The sequence below is a fragment of the Gymnogyps californianus genome, chromosome 9 (genome assembly GCF_018139145.2).
Source record: "Gymnogyps californianus isolate 813 chromosome 9, ASM1813914v2, whole genome shotgun sequence".
Lineage (NCBI taxonomy): Eukaryota > Metazoa > Chordata > Aves > Accipitriformes > Cathartidae > Gymnogyps > Gymnogyps californianus.
In genome coordinates, this window is record NC_059479.1 from 16,587,227 (window position 1) to 16,602,136 (window position 14,910).

At 38.7% G+C, this 14,910-nt stretch overlaps 1 protein-coding gene across 1 annotated transcript in view; it reads right to left on the reverse strand.

The window, feature by feature from the left end:
• Positions 1–8,039: 8,039 nt before the first annotated feature.
• NRK (Nik related kinase) overlaps positions 8,040–14,910 on the reverse strand; it is a 106,291-nt gene continuing 99,420 nt past the window's right edge. Inside the window, exons 30-31 of the mRNA XM_050902071.1 lie at positions 10,460–10,599; positions 8,040–9,619 (exon numbers count right to left, since the gene is read on the reverse strand). Of these exons, the coding sequence (XP_050758028.1) occupies positions 9,536–9,619; positions 10,460–10,599 (224 nt within the window). The 3' untranslated portion in view covers positions 8,040–9,535. The remainder of the gene's footprint in view (positions 9,620–10,459; positions 10,600–14,910) is intronic.

Genomic DNA, 14,910 nt, shown 5'->3' on the forward strand with positions numbered 1-14,910 from the left:
AGTTGCTGTGTGTTGGTAATCACAATCATCCTGCCATTGGAAAAAGTCTCCTGAGTCTTTCTCCTTTGTTGTTTCCAACAGTAATGGTTGAGTTTCCATCTACCAGGAGAAATTCTTCCTAGTGGTCTCTAAGTGTGTGACCTTACTCTTTTATTTTATTATTGATTCTCATCCCACTGCTACTATCAAGATCATCCTGTTCTTCTTTATGATACTATGATCGCTTATGATATTAATGAAACTTCTGAAGATTAAGAACTTTGTATTTAATACTTTATTAGTACTTGCTAATATATGTATTTTTTTCCTATCAGAGGGAACATTAGGCTATAAAGCAGCAGGACAGAGTGAGGAGAAAGGGGTAAAGATAAAGGGGCAGGAAGAGGAAGAAGAGAAGCAGTTTCCAGTATTTATAGTGTCACTGGTCCAGATAGCCTTTGGAAATCCAGAAGACTAAAGTGGGGCTGCAGCTTGGGCAGAGCTGCTTCACATGCTGGGCCAGAAGCAGTTCTCCGAGCTCACAGCTTGAGAATGATCGTATTGTTAGTCTACTGCCTTTGCCACTGTGGAGCATTTGCCTTAGGGAAACTGTTGCTTGAACCATTAAAAACAGACTGAATAACTAGACAAGGGGGTATAAAAACCAAGCCTTTTCTGACCTTTAGACTGCCCTAGGAATGGTATGAGTTTATGGATTTTATGTAACTGCACTCCTTAGCGAGAAAATTTAAAACAAATCAGTGATTCTTGATGTTTATGTTGAAACCAAGGTACTGAGTACAACTTCAGTGTGGTATCTTTTTTTCCTGGTAAACACATGATCCGTTGTGTGGACTGATAAAATGGTATTTACGATTTTAAAAAACGAACATGACCCAAACACCTTTTTACTGAGGTTGCACGGGATGTGATTTCACATCACATACAAGCCTTACCCGGAGAGCTGTGGTGTAGACTTTTTTCCAGCTATTAAATGAATCTGTAGGTATAATGAGGAAATCTGTGGACTGTTCCCAGCTTCTCTCCACTTTTGTCTGTGCTCATGATATGACTTGCAGAAGAAAGGTATTTTATTTATAGCAGAGGTAATTGTTATATGTACATCTGTTGTCAGGATTTTTTATTATTGTAAGTCACTGTGGTTCCAGTCATGAAAACTATGAAGCTGTAGCTTTTCTGGAGTGGTTATGGACTGATAGTTGAGTTAATACCTTATAATTTTGGATAAATTTGTATGCATTGCAGTTTCAGATACAAGATAGTTCCCTCTCTTAGGAACTTGCTCCTGTTACCTTCTTTCTCACCAGCAGAGGTCTAGCTAACGTACCAATTTCAAAACTGGAACAGGGTAAATCTCTTGCTGACGACATGTCAACAGCACGTTTTAATGACACGTTTTTAATGTCGGTGAGTTCCCCTAGATGTGATTTCCCTGCCATTCCTGACCAGTGGGACGGATGTGATTGTATTAGAAACTGGAAGTTCAGAAACACTTGGAGAATCAGTAATGAGTGGTGATGAGCCATCAGCAGATGGCTTTATCAGAATCACGAAAACTGAGAGCTCAGTGTGTTATGTTGAGCCTATTCCATCGGGGCATGTAAGAATCTCATTGAAGACAATATGATTTTTCATATACCTACAACTAAGCGTGCTGAACCGTACCAGTGTCAACCTCTGGTGAATCAATACATAGTCTCAAATTCTCAGACATAATTAGCAGCGAAGTATCTAAGTTTTTATGTGCAACACACCTTAAGAAAAACAGCAGTTAGCCTCTGTTGCAATGCCAGTGAGGAATGGGCTGTGCTGAATAGGAGGATGTTATTACATTCTGTTAAACATTACATTTAATATATGTTGGAGAAATGAAAGGCACAAAAGAATAAAAGGTGATGCTGTAGATTTAAAAAAAAAATTAGCTATTGTGCAGGATCATAAAGCTTACTGTAAAACCCAGTTGTTCACCACTAAGTGTTTTGAGGACAAAAATGGAAAAGCCTTTCTAATACATTTCACCATTATCTCATAGGTGCTTTTGTTAAATCAACCTAGAAAATAACAGGAAGTGATTAAATAATGCTAAAATAACATTTGAGATGATTACCCAGCAGACATCCTCTTGCCCTTTAATCAGCTCCATGCACTTTGAAGAGCAGTTTAAGGAAGCAGTGGGCTATCAGCAGGAAGATCTCTTACACTTTTGTTATGTGGAACCTTGATTTATTGCGCGGGTTTTAGAATCTATAGAAGTCTTTTATATAGATTGCAGGTTTGCTCATGTTTCATTTAACTTAAATAGAGCTGTCTAAACATGGAACTGAACTTGTAAGCTAGCTTTTATGACGGTCTTTAGAGAAACAATTTCATTCCAGAGCAATTTGGTACCATGAAACAAACTACTTCTAAATGTAAAACAAAGCTAAAATTAAAATGCCATATCATTTGAGCTCCAATAGCAATAGATAATACAAGGCTATTTACAGTTTGTTTGATATATTATGTAACTTGCATTGTGTGTGTAGCTACTGCCTAGCTCTACTGTTTGGCAAATAGTTGTAAATTAAAGAAGATATTTTAGTTTTTCCTGTTGTGAGACAAAACCCCAAAGGCTTTCACTTTGGACTAGCATTGTTTTGTTTGCAAAAGCGTGTTTTGTGATGGTGAGATATAAACTGTTTTACCTATGCCTTTAGGTGCAACATGGATAATACAACTTCATCAGGGCAATTCTACTGTCAAGCCACAGTAAGTTTGAAGAGTTCTTAAGGTGGGGCAGTTTCTGCCAGGGAGAGAGGAATTCTGTATGTTCCTTATTAGTGCCTGCTAATTCATGCCTCCCCTTCCTGGCGTTTTTTGGCTGCCTCGCAGATTCTAAAGAAATGGTTGCTTTCTTATGTTGGATAAAATCTAGTGGCCATCTCACTATTGCCTTTTGGCACTGATATGCTGATTTTGTGCAGCACCTTACAGAATATACAGCACAAAAAAGATGCAGACTTAGAAGTATATAGGGCTGGAATGAAGTGTGTGTGTGGAGGAGGAGGGGACTAAGTAAATTATGTATTGGCTTGATCCTGGCTGCTACCTTAAGAAAGGGCAAGTTGAGGCCTGGTCTTATCTATTGACATCAGAAAGTTGTTCTGGAGTCCAGTATGCACCTCTTCCATAGTTTGCTTGTATGCCAGAAGCTATATGAGATTAATCAGTATATGGATGGATACTCCTGTGTCTCCAAGTAGGTTCAGTTTCTAGCAATTTGCAACCTTTTGTTTTCTTAATAGTATTTTAATTGAACAACTCAGGATGGGGAGCAGGAAAGGATCATGAGCAAGGATGATCAGAGAAAGACTAACTTTATTTTGTTGTAAGTTGAATTTTACTTAGTAGTCACACAAATGAGTGCCATAGTTGGGCTCAGTTTTCTTTTTGTTTAGTCAATATTTGCCACAGAATATTCCTATATTTAAGGGTAGGATGAGATGACTACTCTTGATTGCTGGCACACCACTGATCAAATGGGTGTGCTGCCTACTTGCATGTCAGTCACTGCCAATGAGCGAGGGGTGGGCGGAAGATTTTAGTTACTAGCCCATGCAACGCTTCCTCTGACATTCCTTATAGCACCTGCCATAGGGATCAAGCCTGGTATATGTATCGGATAAAAATACAAATAATGTTTTAGTACTAGTCTAGACAGGGTAGATCAACCCCCAAACTTAGTAATTGCAGGTTAGATTTGGAATTGCCTTTATTTGCTCTCATCTCTGGGCATTTTGTCCTGTTTTACTTTGCCTGCAGACTTCTATCAGGTGTCACTTGTTCAGAGTTCAACAACTGCAGTTTCTTTTCTCACACCATCTTTAGTACTGTTTTTTTGGCTGGGCTGTGTGGTCTGAGCCCAGAACTGCAACTGCTGGAAAACTTCTTTTTATGACCTGGCCATTCAGGCTGGAGCAGCATGCCTGCTAGAAGTCTGGGAGATAGGCTTTTGTAAGAGATTGTATTGAGCACATGTGAACATTCATTTTTACATTTTTAAAACTCGGCCAAAAATGGAGAAGTCTTAATGAGGATGGCTAATGAGCTTCTCTTTTTCACAGGAATGGTAACAGATACAAAGACCAGTTTACTGACCATTTCTCAAGTTCTGGTTCCTGAAACTTTTTTTGTTTTATAGAAAAGCCTACTTTTTGTAAAGAAAAAAAAACCAAACCAAAAAACAAAAAAAAAAGCCAACCAACACCCCCCCCCCCCCAAAACCCCCAAAACCAACAAAACAAACAAACAAAAAAACCCAACCCAACCAAAAACGATGGACAAGACAAATGCTGTCCCTAGCATTTTTCCTGGAAACTGTAGAACCATCTTGGCTAAAGTTATGGGGGAAAAAACCCCGAACTGGTAATAGCTGATACAGAAGATGGAAACTAGCCTGCTCTGAAAAATCTGACAATATTAGAAGCAAGGGGAAAAACAGGGTCTTAAGAAGATCAGCACTTCTCACTGTACGTGTTACTAACCTTTGGCAAGGTAACACACATCTACAGTCAGAAAACAATAAAGGGTCACCTCAAAAGAATAAACCCTTGGATCCTCACCTGCAGTTCTTTCCACATATATGGGGCTGGGTACAAGATTTTTCATGCTGGTTCTAGAAAATAAAAAATAGTTTTTAGTTCTTGATAAGTTTTTTTCCACAACATTAATGACATCTCCCAATCCACTAATAATGCGTATATGAATCACTGTACTTTTTTGTATAGCAGAGTCATCAGTGCAGAACTGAATCACAGGTGAAGGAGGAAGCCAGAATTCTTGCTCTTCTCTACTTAATACAATTATTCCTGATTTTAAAGGAGGTAAACAAATAAAAAGGAGAGAAAATCTCCCGTCCAACAGACAGAATTGTACTGGAACTCAAGCCTGATATATTTCCTCTTGTGCTGGGGAGTGAAACTCATTTGAAGTAACTGGTGTGGAATAATCCAGGTGTACTGTGTTACTGAATCTTAGAAATAATGTTTGGTGGAAAGAACAGTAATGATTGGCAAAACTAAGCTATCTACCCAATCAAGCAACCATGATATCTTTAAACTTATAATACAGATCCCACCCCATACATCAAATGCTGGAAACTACATGCTCTGCTAGCTTAAAAGAGATACAACATTGATAAAAGATACTCTTCACTTTAAAAATTAAGCGAAATTTTGCCTCATGCCCTTACCCTTTCCAACTCCCAACACTGGCATAAATGGCAAATTTCCTAATTCTTCCTCTTAGGTAAGTGGTACAGCTACAATGTGCTATCATACCTCATGTGATGTATAGCAGTAAATTTTATATGCAGCAACAAAGACTGCATGAGCATACCTGAAAAAAAGTGAATTGGGCTGACCTGGCATTCAGGCTGATACACATGCATAAAAGCCAGTTCTTGTAGCGAAAATGACTGCAAGCTGTCATTTTGCTCTAGTTCCACTGCCCTCATCCCACTGGGTAGTTGTGTAAAGAGAAAGGCGGAAGCGCAGAAATTCACTTGTGAAGCTCATGAGCAGCACACACAGCACAGTGCCAGCTGTCCCCCCTAGTGCTCTGTCTAGGCTGAACTCTCACATTGTCACCTCAACATCTTTATCCACTGCAAGGCAATATATTCTTTCTGTCTCTATAGGCAGATGTAGATGTTTCCCTAGTGATACTGACTGGATTTGGAAAACAATAACAAACCTTTCTATGATTTTTACAATAGCTTATGCCAATATAACAGAATTTTACAAACACAATACTAGTTTTGGTTTTCAGAGTATTTTTTATTACTGTTTCAGTTGTACAATTTCAACATTAGGGAACAATACATAATGTACAGTACGTAGCATAGGTTTTAAAGTCATGTGTCAAGTTCAGGCTGCAGAATAGAGTTCACCATTCCTAAAATGAAAGCAGGCACATACAATACTATCTTGCTGCAGTATTAGCGCAATCTTGCTTGGCCTATATAACATTAGGAGCACCACCCGCCATTAGGATACTGCATGTACCAAAGGATTACTGACATGGATCCTTAACATTCTGCCCTTCTGCCCCTATAGCGTTTGTTCACATCAAAGTGACATCACTAGAAAAAGCTATTGTTAAGCAGTTCACTCCTTGGTTTTAAAGTTAGTGAAAGGGTACAGCTAGAGAAACACCTCACAAAATGAAACTACAAATCTGATACACACTTTGCATAGTTAAATTTATGTCAGGATAAACTTGGGTCTCTGGAATTTTTTTTCTTCCAGCCTTTGAACTTTTGCTTTGAGCTGAACAGTTATTCAGAACACTCTCTCATTCAGTGTTCAGACCACCCGGTCACTCCAGATACCTTTCCACTTCTTTGGTTACTTTCTTTTCCTTAACATCTCTTAACCTTTTTTTATTCCTCCTACAGCAATACACTGTTCCAGACATCCACTCCTTCCCCTTTGGCTACTCCTATTTATTTTCTTTAGCTTTTCCCTCCTCTTCAGTCACTTCCACTCTCTTCTGTTACTCTTCTCAACATCTCTGGGCGCTCTCATCTTCAACCATTCTGATTTTTCTCTTGATAAAGAGAAAATGCCACAGTCTTCTCCTTGTTGCATCCAGTTGCTATTGCTATTTGCAATACCACTTCTAAATCCTTTAAAAACATTCACCTCTAAGGGCCTCATTCTTTCTATATTTACACATGGATGTAACCCCAATAATTCCAGTGGTTTTACATGCACAGTGACACATGAAAATCCAACCCACTGCCTTGAATCATAGCTGGAAAGAAAAGAAAGCTAACAGAAGGAAACAGAATGAAAAATTAAAATCTCAATGTAATAGTGCGCATTTCCTCTCTTGAGCTTGCTGCTTTTTTTTTCCCTTTTGGTATGGAGCTAAACATCTTCGCAGTGTGTCAATTTACTGTCACTTTTCTGTTACAATAATATTAAACAAGTTTGATCACATTTGCTTCTTTAATCTGCTGATATGGGTTGTTCTAAATTCCCACTGTTCTCTGCTGAATTCTTTTTAACTAGTGACTAGCATCAGGAAAAATCTGCCTCCTACCTGTTGACGCCAAAATGGGAGAGGGAAAAAATTCACATGTATCCCATGTAATGCAGAGGTTGCTGAGATAAGCACACTTTAAAAAATATTATAGGGCAGCGTGGATCACTGATTGCTTATAGCACAAACAGTTTTGCAAGCAAGTTTTGCACACCTACTGGGTACAAAATGAAAGCTGTTCTTTCTTCACAGTCTCTCAGAATTTTTATTTTAAGTCAAAAGCAAGTAAGTTGTTTTTCTGATTGTCTGCAAATTATTTTTTGCCTGTAATTGTAACTTTCATCTCTGTTTCTGTTACAGGTTTGGGTTTGTTTATTTGGTGGGTTTTTTTTTTTTTTGGTGAAAGTTGAACAAAACAAGCCCAGTGTTCAGTAGCATAAGGAGCCAAGCCATGTTTTGCTCATTTGCCCCAGTCCTAGCATTGGCAACAGGTAGGAACATTACTACAAATAGACAGAGACCTCCTGTTTTCACACAGCTCTGCCCGAGCACAGTATACCATTCAGATTTTAAGTCTGTGCACAAGCTGATTACTTGCATACATTAAGAACCACTTTGAGTGTTTAACTGCGCATATTTTTTAGCATGGCTTTAGGCTTATTTTTCTGTAAGTTAAAACATTTAAAAGGAAAATACTTCATAAAAAACACTATACATTTTGAGCTAAGCTAGTGCTCGTGAAAAGTGCTAGGTTAATAACTGGAAAGTGCAGTCCTCCACATAGCCAAAGAACGTAGACAGGAACAGTGAAGGCATCTCTGATCTGCCTGCAGCAGTTGAGGTGCCAACACAGGGAAGGGGGGGAAGGGTGATCAGCCCCTAGTTTTTTTCTCTGCTGACATATACAAGGATACCAGTTCTGGAGCTGATAGTTGCAATCTGAGCACCTGTCAGTCACAGCATGACTGCTAACATTAACTTAACCTGACATACTGTACAAAACAGCTACCAGTTTTAACAAGTTTATTTCTCCCCTTCTTAGTCAACTTTGAATCATCATCCTTGAGGTAGACAACCAGATATTCCAACACACTTTCCTTGCACCTTTCAGTATCACATATTTCAAGTAAAAAACATCTATTTTCAAACACTGTAGCTAGCGATTTCACTTTTGCCTACAGCGTCATCCATACTGTATCATGTCTGGAATGAGCTCTTTTGTATTACATTTGATGCTTTACATTTTCAAAGCACATCCAAAAATCCAGCTAAATGAGGATTGCATTAAACCCTACAATTGAATCATAGTATATGATTATATATAGTATATATGTATATCTGTATAGTTTTATGGCCAAGTTACAAGCCCCTGAGAACAGAGTTTATGCAGAAACACTGGCACCAATAACACTAGTGGATGCAGCTTTATTTAGATGTAATTAGCATAGAAAGCACCTGAAATTATTTATATTTTCTATTTATAATAGATTAACTCTTTGGATATTTTCATAACTATATTACCAATACATTTGTTAATCTTAACATCCATTGTGGAAAGATTATATTTACACACAAATACATGAAGACTTGATGCTGAAAGAGCAAGAAGGGAAGAAAAGGTGCCTGATCCTGTGCCCTTATATACATGGGTAGTGCCTTTAAATCAACTCATATGAGTGTGGGTCCCGTGTTGGAATAAAAGTTACAGGTTCAGGTCCATAATGCTTTATGCATATATGATTTTGACAAACTACTATTTAAACTATTTTTACAAATACATTCTACAGTAACTGTGTCTACGGGCTCAGGCATCCAGCCCTGAGAGAAACATGAAGTCTGTCCCCTGCATTTTGTAAAATCTACCAGGTGGGGCACATGTCTAGAAGTAGCTGCTTTTACAACTCTGCAGTGAAACGCACCTGTCTGCCTAGCACAGGATACAATCCCTCAAGCATCCCCATCTGCCTTAGGCCCCATCACGAACAGTTGCTCTTTCACTGATTGTAAAACTTGGACAAGTGAGTCTTGGTGAAACAGTACCAGCTTGCTTAAAATGCAAAACAAGCCAAAACCCAATTCAAAGTAAAGTAGATTCCAATTTGTCACCCAACTTGTTTGTGGTTTTATACCTACCTACAGATGCTGCTGTCCAAAAAAGAAAGAGACTTCAGTTCAAGATAACAATATTGCATCATCTGTGAAAATGAAACTACACTTTTCAGAGTACAGAGGCTTCTTATATTGGCTACATTCTTCATTAAAGTTGTTCTCTCCTAACACTGTGAATACAATCTTGGTTTGCAACATATTTTAGAAGACAAACTAAACACGTCTGCAATACTTTGACAGGAAAATGGAATTCTTTCCAAACTGAAAGAATATGAATTTTGATGAGTTAATAATGACAAAATTTTTGTAGGTAAAAAGTGCAAATTTGTGTATATTACCTCCAAGCATTTTACACTGCTACCTACAGGGAATTTCAAAGCATCCTTCATTTTGATGTGATTTACCAGTTGAATAGTACATTTTGACCAAGAGTCATAAAGTATATTTGACTGCTGCCTCCTGACTGTACAGATGCAAAGAACACCTTGAAAGGGGGAAGAAAAAAAAAAGATATGCTACTGTCAGTTTACATTTATGAGAATATTTTTACCCATACAGGAAATCTGAGAGAATGCCACAGTCCCAAATACAAGGGGGTGTGTGTGTGTATATATATATATATCACAATTCAATTTTAATCCCATGAGAAACTTTTTAAAGTGAAACTGTGCTTGTGGCACAACTGGGATATATTTTTTTGGTATATTTCTTTTCCTATTTGGAAAAACACAAGAGAACATTTTCAAATAATAAATTAATCTAAACAGTTTTGGGGCCCCAGTTTTCTAAATATGTCAATGGGACTAAGCAGGTTTCACAAAACATTTATCAAGCACTGCTATATGCAAGAAATCATACTTGATTATCCATACTCTAGTGCCTGCAGTATCTCAAATATTAGAGCGTTGGGGTTTTTTTCCATGATGGCTGCTCTGAATTGCCAGTAATTTCAGTAGCCCAGGAGAGGCAGTCCTGTAGGTGGGCATTATCCGGGCTGGCTCACTAGCCCTCCCCACTACACCTGTTGTGCTGGAGTCTGGCCAGTTAGCAATGTCTGTATTTGTTACCAGTCCTGATATTAGTTAAGGCTGGGTGGAACAGGAGTTATAAGAGAGCTGGCTAAAGTAGGGTGGTGCGAAAATGCGGAATATCCATAGTGAGTGCTTTGTGGGGTCAGTGACTACATTTACTTTGAATGGGGAAGTTTTACTAAGGTAAGAAATAACCAATGTAAAAACAAAGTTAGAAAAATTAAATGGTCTTAGTGTCATAGTCAACTATTACTCATTTTTGCTAAATCACCACACTATAGTCATCTCTGTACCTTGTCATTTCTTTCGCATAGAAATTTTAGCTTCTGTGCTTTCTTGTGCATAAATACTCCTTCCAGATTTCCTGTTTCCACAGAGCGTAGTTCAATCGCCTTCTCTCCCCAGCCCATGACCTGATTAGATTGAAGGTAAGCTAAAAGAAAAAAAAAAAAAAAAGAAAAAAAAAGATTTGATACTATTTAACGGCTGAAAGACTGATTCTTGCCTCATTTATGTCAATATGGATCTGAAGCATTTCTGTTTGATAACAATATATTCTGAATTATTTGTATTTTAAGTTTATACAAAAAGCCTTGGAAACAGTAACTAAATTTCAGTTTCTCCTTTCAGACTTATTTTGGACTCTAGACATAAGTATGCTACTATTGTATATTTTAGAATCACAAAAGGTTGGAGCAAACCTCTGAAGGGCATCTTGTTTAACCCTCGCCCCCAAAGCAGTGCCAAATTAGACAAGGTTACTCGGGACCTTTTCCAGACATGTTTTGATGGATATTTCACCACCTCTCTGAGCCCCTGCTGCAATGCATCACTACTTCCAAGTTAAAAATTTCTTCCTAATACCTAATTGGAATTTCTCTTGGTGCAACTTGTGCTCATTTTGCCTCTCATCCTTTCACTGTACCTGTCCAGGAAAAGTCTTGACTCTGTCTTCTCTATATCCTCCCATTAGGAAGTTGGGTTTATATTTACTACGGAGTTCAGCTTAGTCTGAAACCGAAATACTTTTGAATCTGAGACTACGTCATGATTAATTTGGTGTCCTTAGCTATTGTCTTCCCATCACTAGTTACGTGCAATATCTCCAAAACCAAAAGAAGATGCTCCAGCACTGTGGAAGCTTACTGTGTTACATCTGATTAGGCACAGTTTCAATGAAAGCCCTCTGATTAGTGCATGTAGGGGCTTCCAAGGTAAAAACACATTAGTGTTTATCTATTGATAGTCAATACTCAGAAATTATTGTTCTTGCTCAACTATGACCTGTTACTCCATCAGTCTGAGAATTCTGAAATGATGTAGAGGAAATGTGTGCATTTGGTTTTTAGCTTCAGTGGACAGTGCTTGCCTGCCCGACATTATTAGTGCGAGCAATGTCTATTCCTTAAAACTTTCCATGTTGATTTAGATTTTTGTCTAAAATTTAAACTTTCAGTACGCATTGATATAGGAAGCAACAGCCTGCGATCCTGCTTTAGAGGGACAGCAGAAAATAAAGGCAATATGCCTCAGTGACTGTATATCCTTCTTCTAGCAGTTGTTGATTTAATATTAACTTGGAATCCTTGCTTTATAATTCTTGTCAGAACAATTGTATGAAAATTATACCTCCTTGGAAACGTGTGGTTTGGCTACAATGTTGTGATTTTAGTTCCCTCAAAGTCTATGAATTTCCCCTAAATCTGTTTAGTATACTTTCCTTTCAGTTATTCTTTGTGCACACTGAAGGCTTCCCTGCCACTAGAGCTGAGAGCAAGAAAATTCTTTCCCAGTATCCCAGTCATGTGGAAAGAGGAAGAAACCATCCTGTTTGAAAAGCAAAACAGGAGTGAGCAACTGAGGATAAGTGGGAGAAGAGAAGGGGGGGAGGGGTATTTTCTAAAAATCAAACACTTTTAAAATCTTTTCTTTATGCTTCAGTTCCTAGGCTGTACAACAGGGCACTACTGCTGTAGGCTGCGAGGAAGACTGTCATTAACATTTCTGAATCACTGCAGCAGTAGCATGATGAGCACCAGGGCAGCACCCATGCAATGTGCAGTTACTATCTAAAAAGGTAGGCCCAGACCACATGTAAAGTGAAGAAGATAAAAATGATACAATACTCAGACATTCGCTGTTTTTTGTAACAACCGACACCACATTAACCTTTTCAAACTTTGCTTTTGAACACAACAGAGACAGAGGCACACGATGGTTCTGGGGGTGGGACAGCGAGGCGGGTGCGTATATATAAACAGCATGAAAGCATTCTATGGCTATGCTGTTTAGTATAGGTCATATAGGTCCAGCAACAAAGACCTAATCCACTCATAAGTCTCCTTATCTTTTCCAGTACATGAGATCTGCACTCACGTTGTCAATATGCTATGTCTGTATCAGCTGTATCCATGCCTTTGGCAGATTTCAATTTGATAGCATCCTTGCAGCTCTCAGTAACAGCTTAATTAGGCTGTGTTGCAGCCTCTAGGTTGTCTGGGACAGAAAGCCCTGGATGACTGGAGCACCACTGCTATGTTCAGAAGAGACCTGATCTCCAAGCAGTATTACAATAGGAACATAATAAAACAGATATACCAAGTTCCGCCACTGATGCTCTGCTGGCTGGCCAATATACTGAGAACTTGTCAACTGACAATGGCAAATTTCAGTTGAAGTACAAGTAGCACAAAACCTCATTCTTGTAGCAGAATCAAAAAGTTCATTCTCAAATTGCATCTGTGGAATAACATGCTAACAAAAAGGCCCCATTATACCATTTGTGGGGTTGTCCAGTTATAAGGATTTATCTATACATGGAAATTAATTTGGAGGATAGCGGGCTATGAATTCAAAGGTCAGTACTGAGTCTTGATAATCTTCCCATGTGGGAGCACTTACAAGCGTTTCACGTGAAATGAATTGAGAGCAGATTAGATACTCAGAATAAACTTGTCTGCTTCTGGAACAAAAGCTCCTATACCATGAGCAACTTAGGAATAGTTATTTTGAGTCCACTTTCCACCTCAACTAGCTTTAGATAAAAATAGCCTATGCTTCCAGCTGGCAACATAAGGGTGTTTACATTACACACAATGCAAGATTGTACTGGTTTCTAGCAACCCTAGATGCAGACAGCCACTCTGGTCCTTTGGACAGTAGCTCAGCAGAAAAGGCTTATACTGACTCAGACTGATGTGCCAATATTGCTTAACGTACCTGGAACAAAGTTATTCAGAGTTACCTGAAGCTCCCCTGCTTCACCCAGATTACTGCATATCTTAAAAGACCTACAGTTGTGCATGAGCTGTGGCTCTTGTTACACCATTTACACCAGCATTACTCCCTGGACGTCAAAGAATATATGCCAGGAAGTTAGTATAGCAAAGTGAGCTCAAAATCAGTTTCTTAACATCGTGAAAGCATTAGCAACACTCTAAACTTGGGACAAGACTTGGTATTTCCTGTTTACAATGTGTATTAAGTTGAGTAGAGCCCCTCATTCAGGGGAGTGATTGTTTCAAGGGGAAATAGTTGAGGGAGATGGGAAAGGTGAAAGCAATTACTGAGCCATATTGGATCCATTAACTTCTATGAAGTGTCACTGTTACGAGCTAATGATCTCAGTCTCACACCAGTCGCATATTCGCAGTCTGAATGAGACAAGCGCACTTGGTACCACAGAACCCAGGTACTGCTACAATCTCACTTCCCTTCTTAACCTTTCTTTTCTTTTTTTAAACTGTTTCCCTTCAAAAATCCCTTTTCTGATCTCATGAACTGAATTTGGCTCACTGCCCTAAGCAGTTATGCCCAATTGACCTCTGCATGAGAGCAGAATCAGGCCAGCTTTTAGCAAAGTATCATAAAATAGGGCTTTTCTGATTAGTGGTGAAGAAACAGGGCAGGAAAGGACCTTAATGCACCTTCTCTTCCATCCATATTTCTGTGCCACATCAGTATCACTTCTGACAGTTGTTGGTCTAAGCTGACCTTAAAGACCTCTAGTGATGGAGACTCCAAAAACTCCCCAGGCAACTGATTCCAGATAAACAAAGAAGTTCAAAATGAACATGAATTAAAAGAGTGTGTGCCTGAGTCATGGTATCAAACTCCATTTCACAGGGTAAAAGAGAGTGTATGCTGCTTTACTGAATTCCTTTTTGGAGACAGACAGTATGTGCATAGGTGAAATTCAATGCAAAAAAGCTACTGAATTTTGCTTTTGTATACATGTTTGAGAAAATTGCTTCAGGCAAGTATGCAGCTGGGCATGAACATTAAAAGGAGAATATCCAGTGAAGACTTTGCTGACAGTAAAAGATACCAGCTATTAGAGACCATACAGATCTTAAAACTGAGTACACTTCTACAGAACCCTTCTTCAGCCCTTCAGTCAAACCTAGTATGCTCTACAAAATCACGACTTTTATTGGTTCCCCACTCTTTGGGGAAAGCATATTTATTTGTTTATTTTTAGACAAATGGAAGGGAGCCATACATGTTGAGGATTGGGAATGGAAATAACCTGCAGAAATACCAGTAGTGTCCTGTGATGTAGCAAAGCTTATTCCCACTGAAACCCAGCCTCAAGCTCTCCAGTGATGCTGCTGATCACTGATTAGGGACTGATTAGCTACTTGCATGTACTTCTGTCTGTTGCCCATGATTTAAAACCTACTGCCCCCAAAGTTAAGCAATTTTGGGTAGGAAAACTGAGGAAGGAGTCAGTAACTTCTCTTGT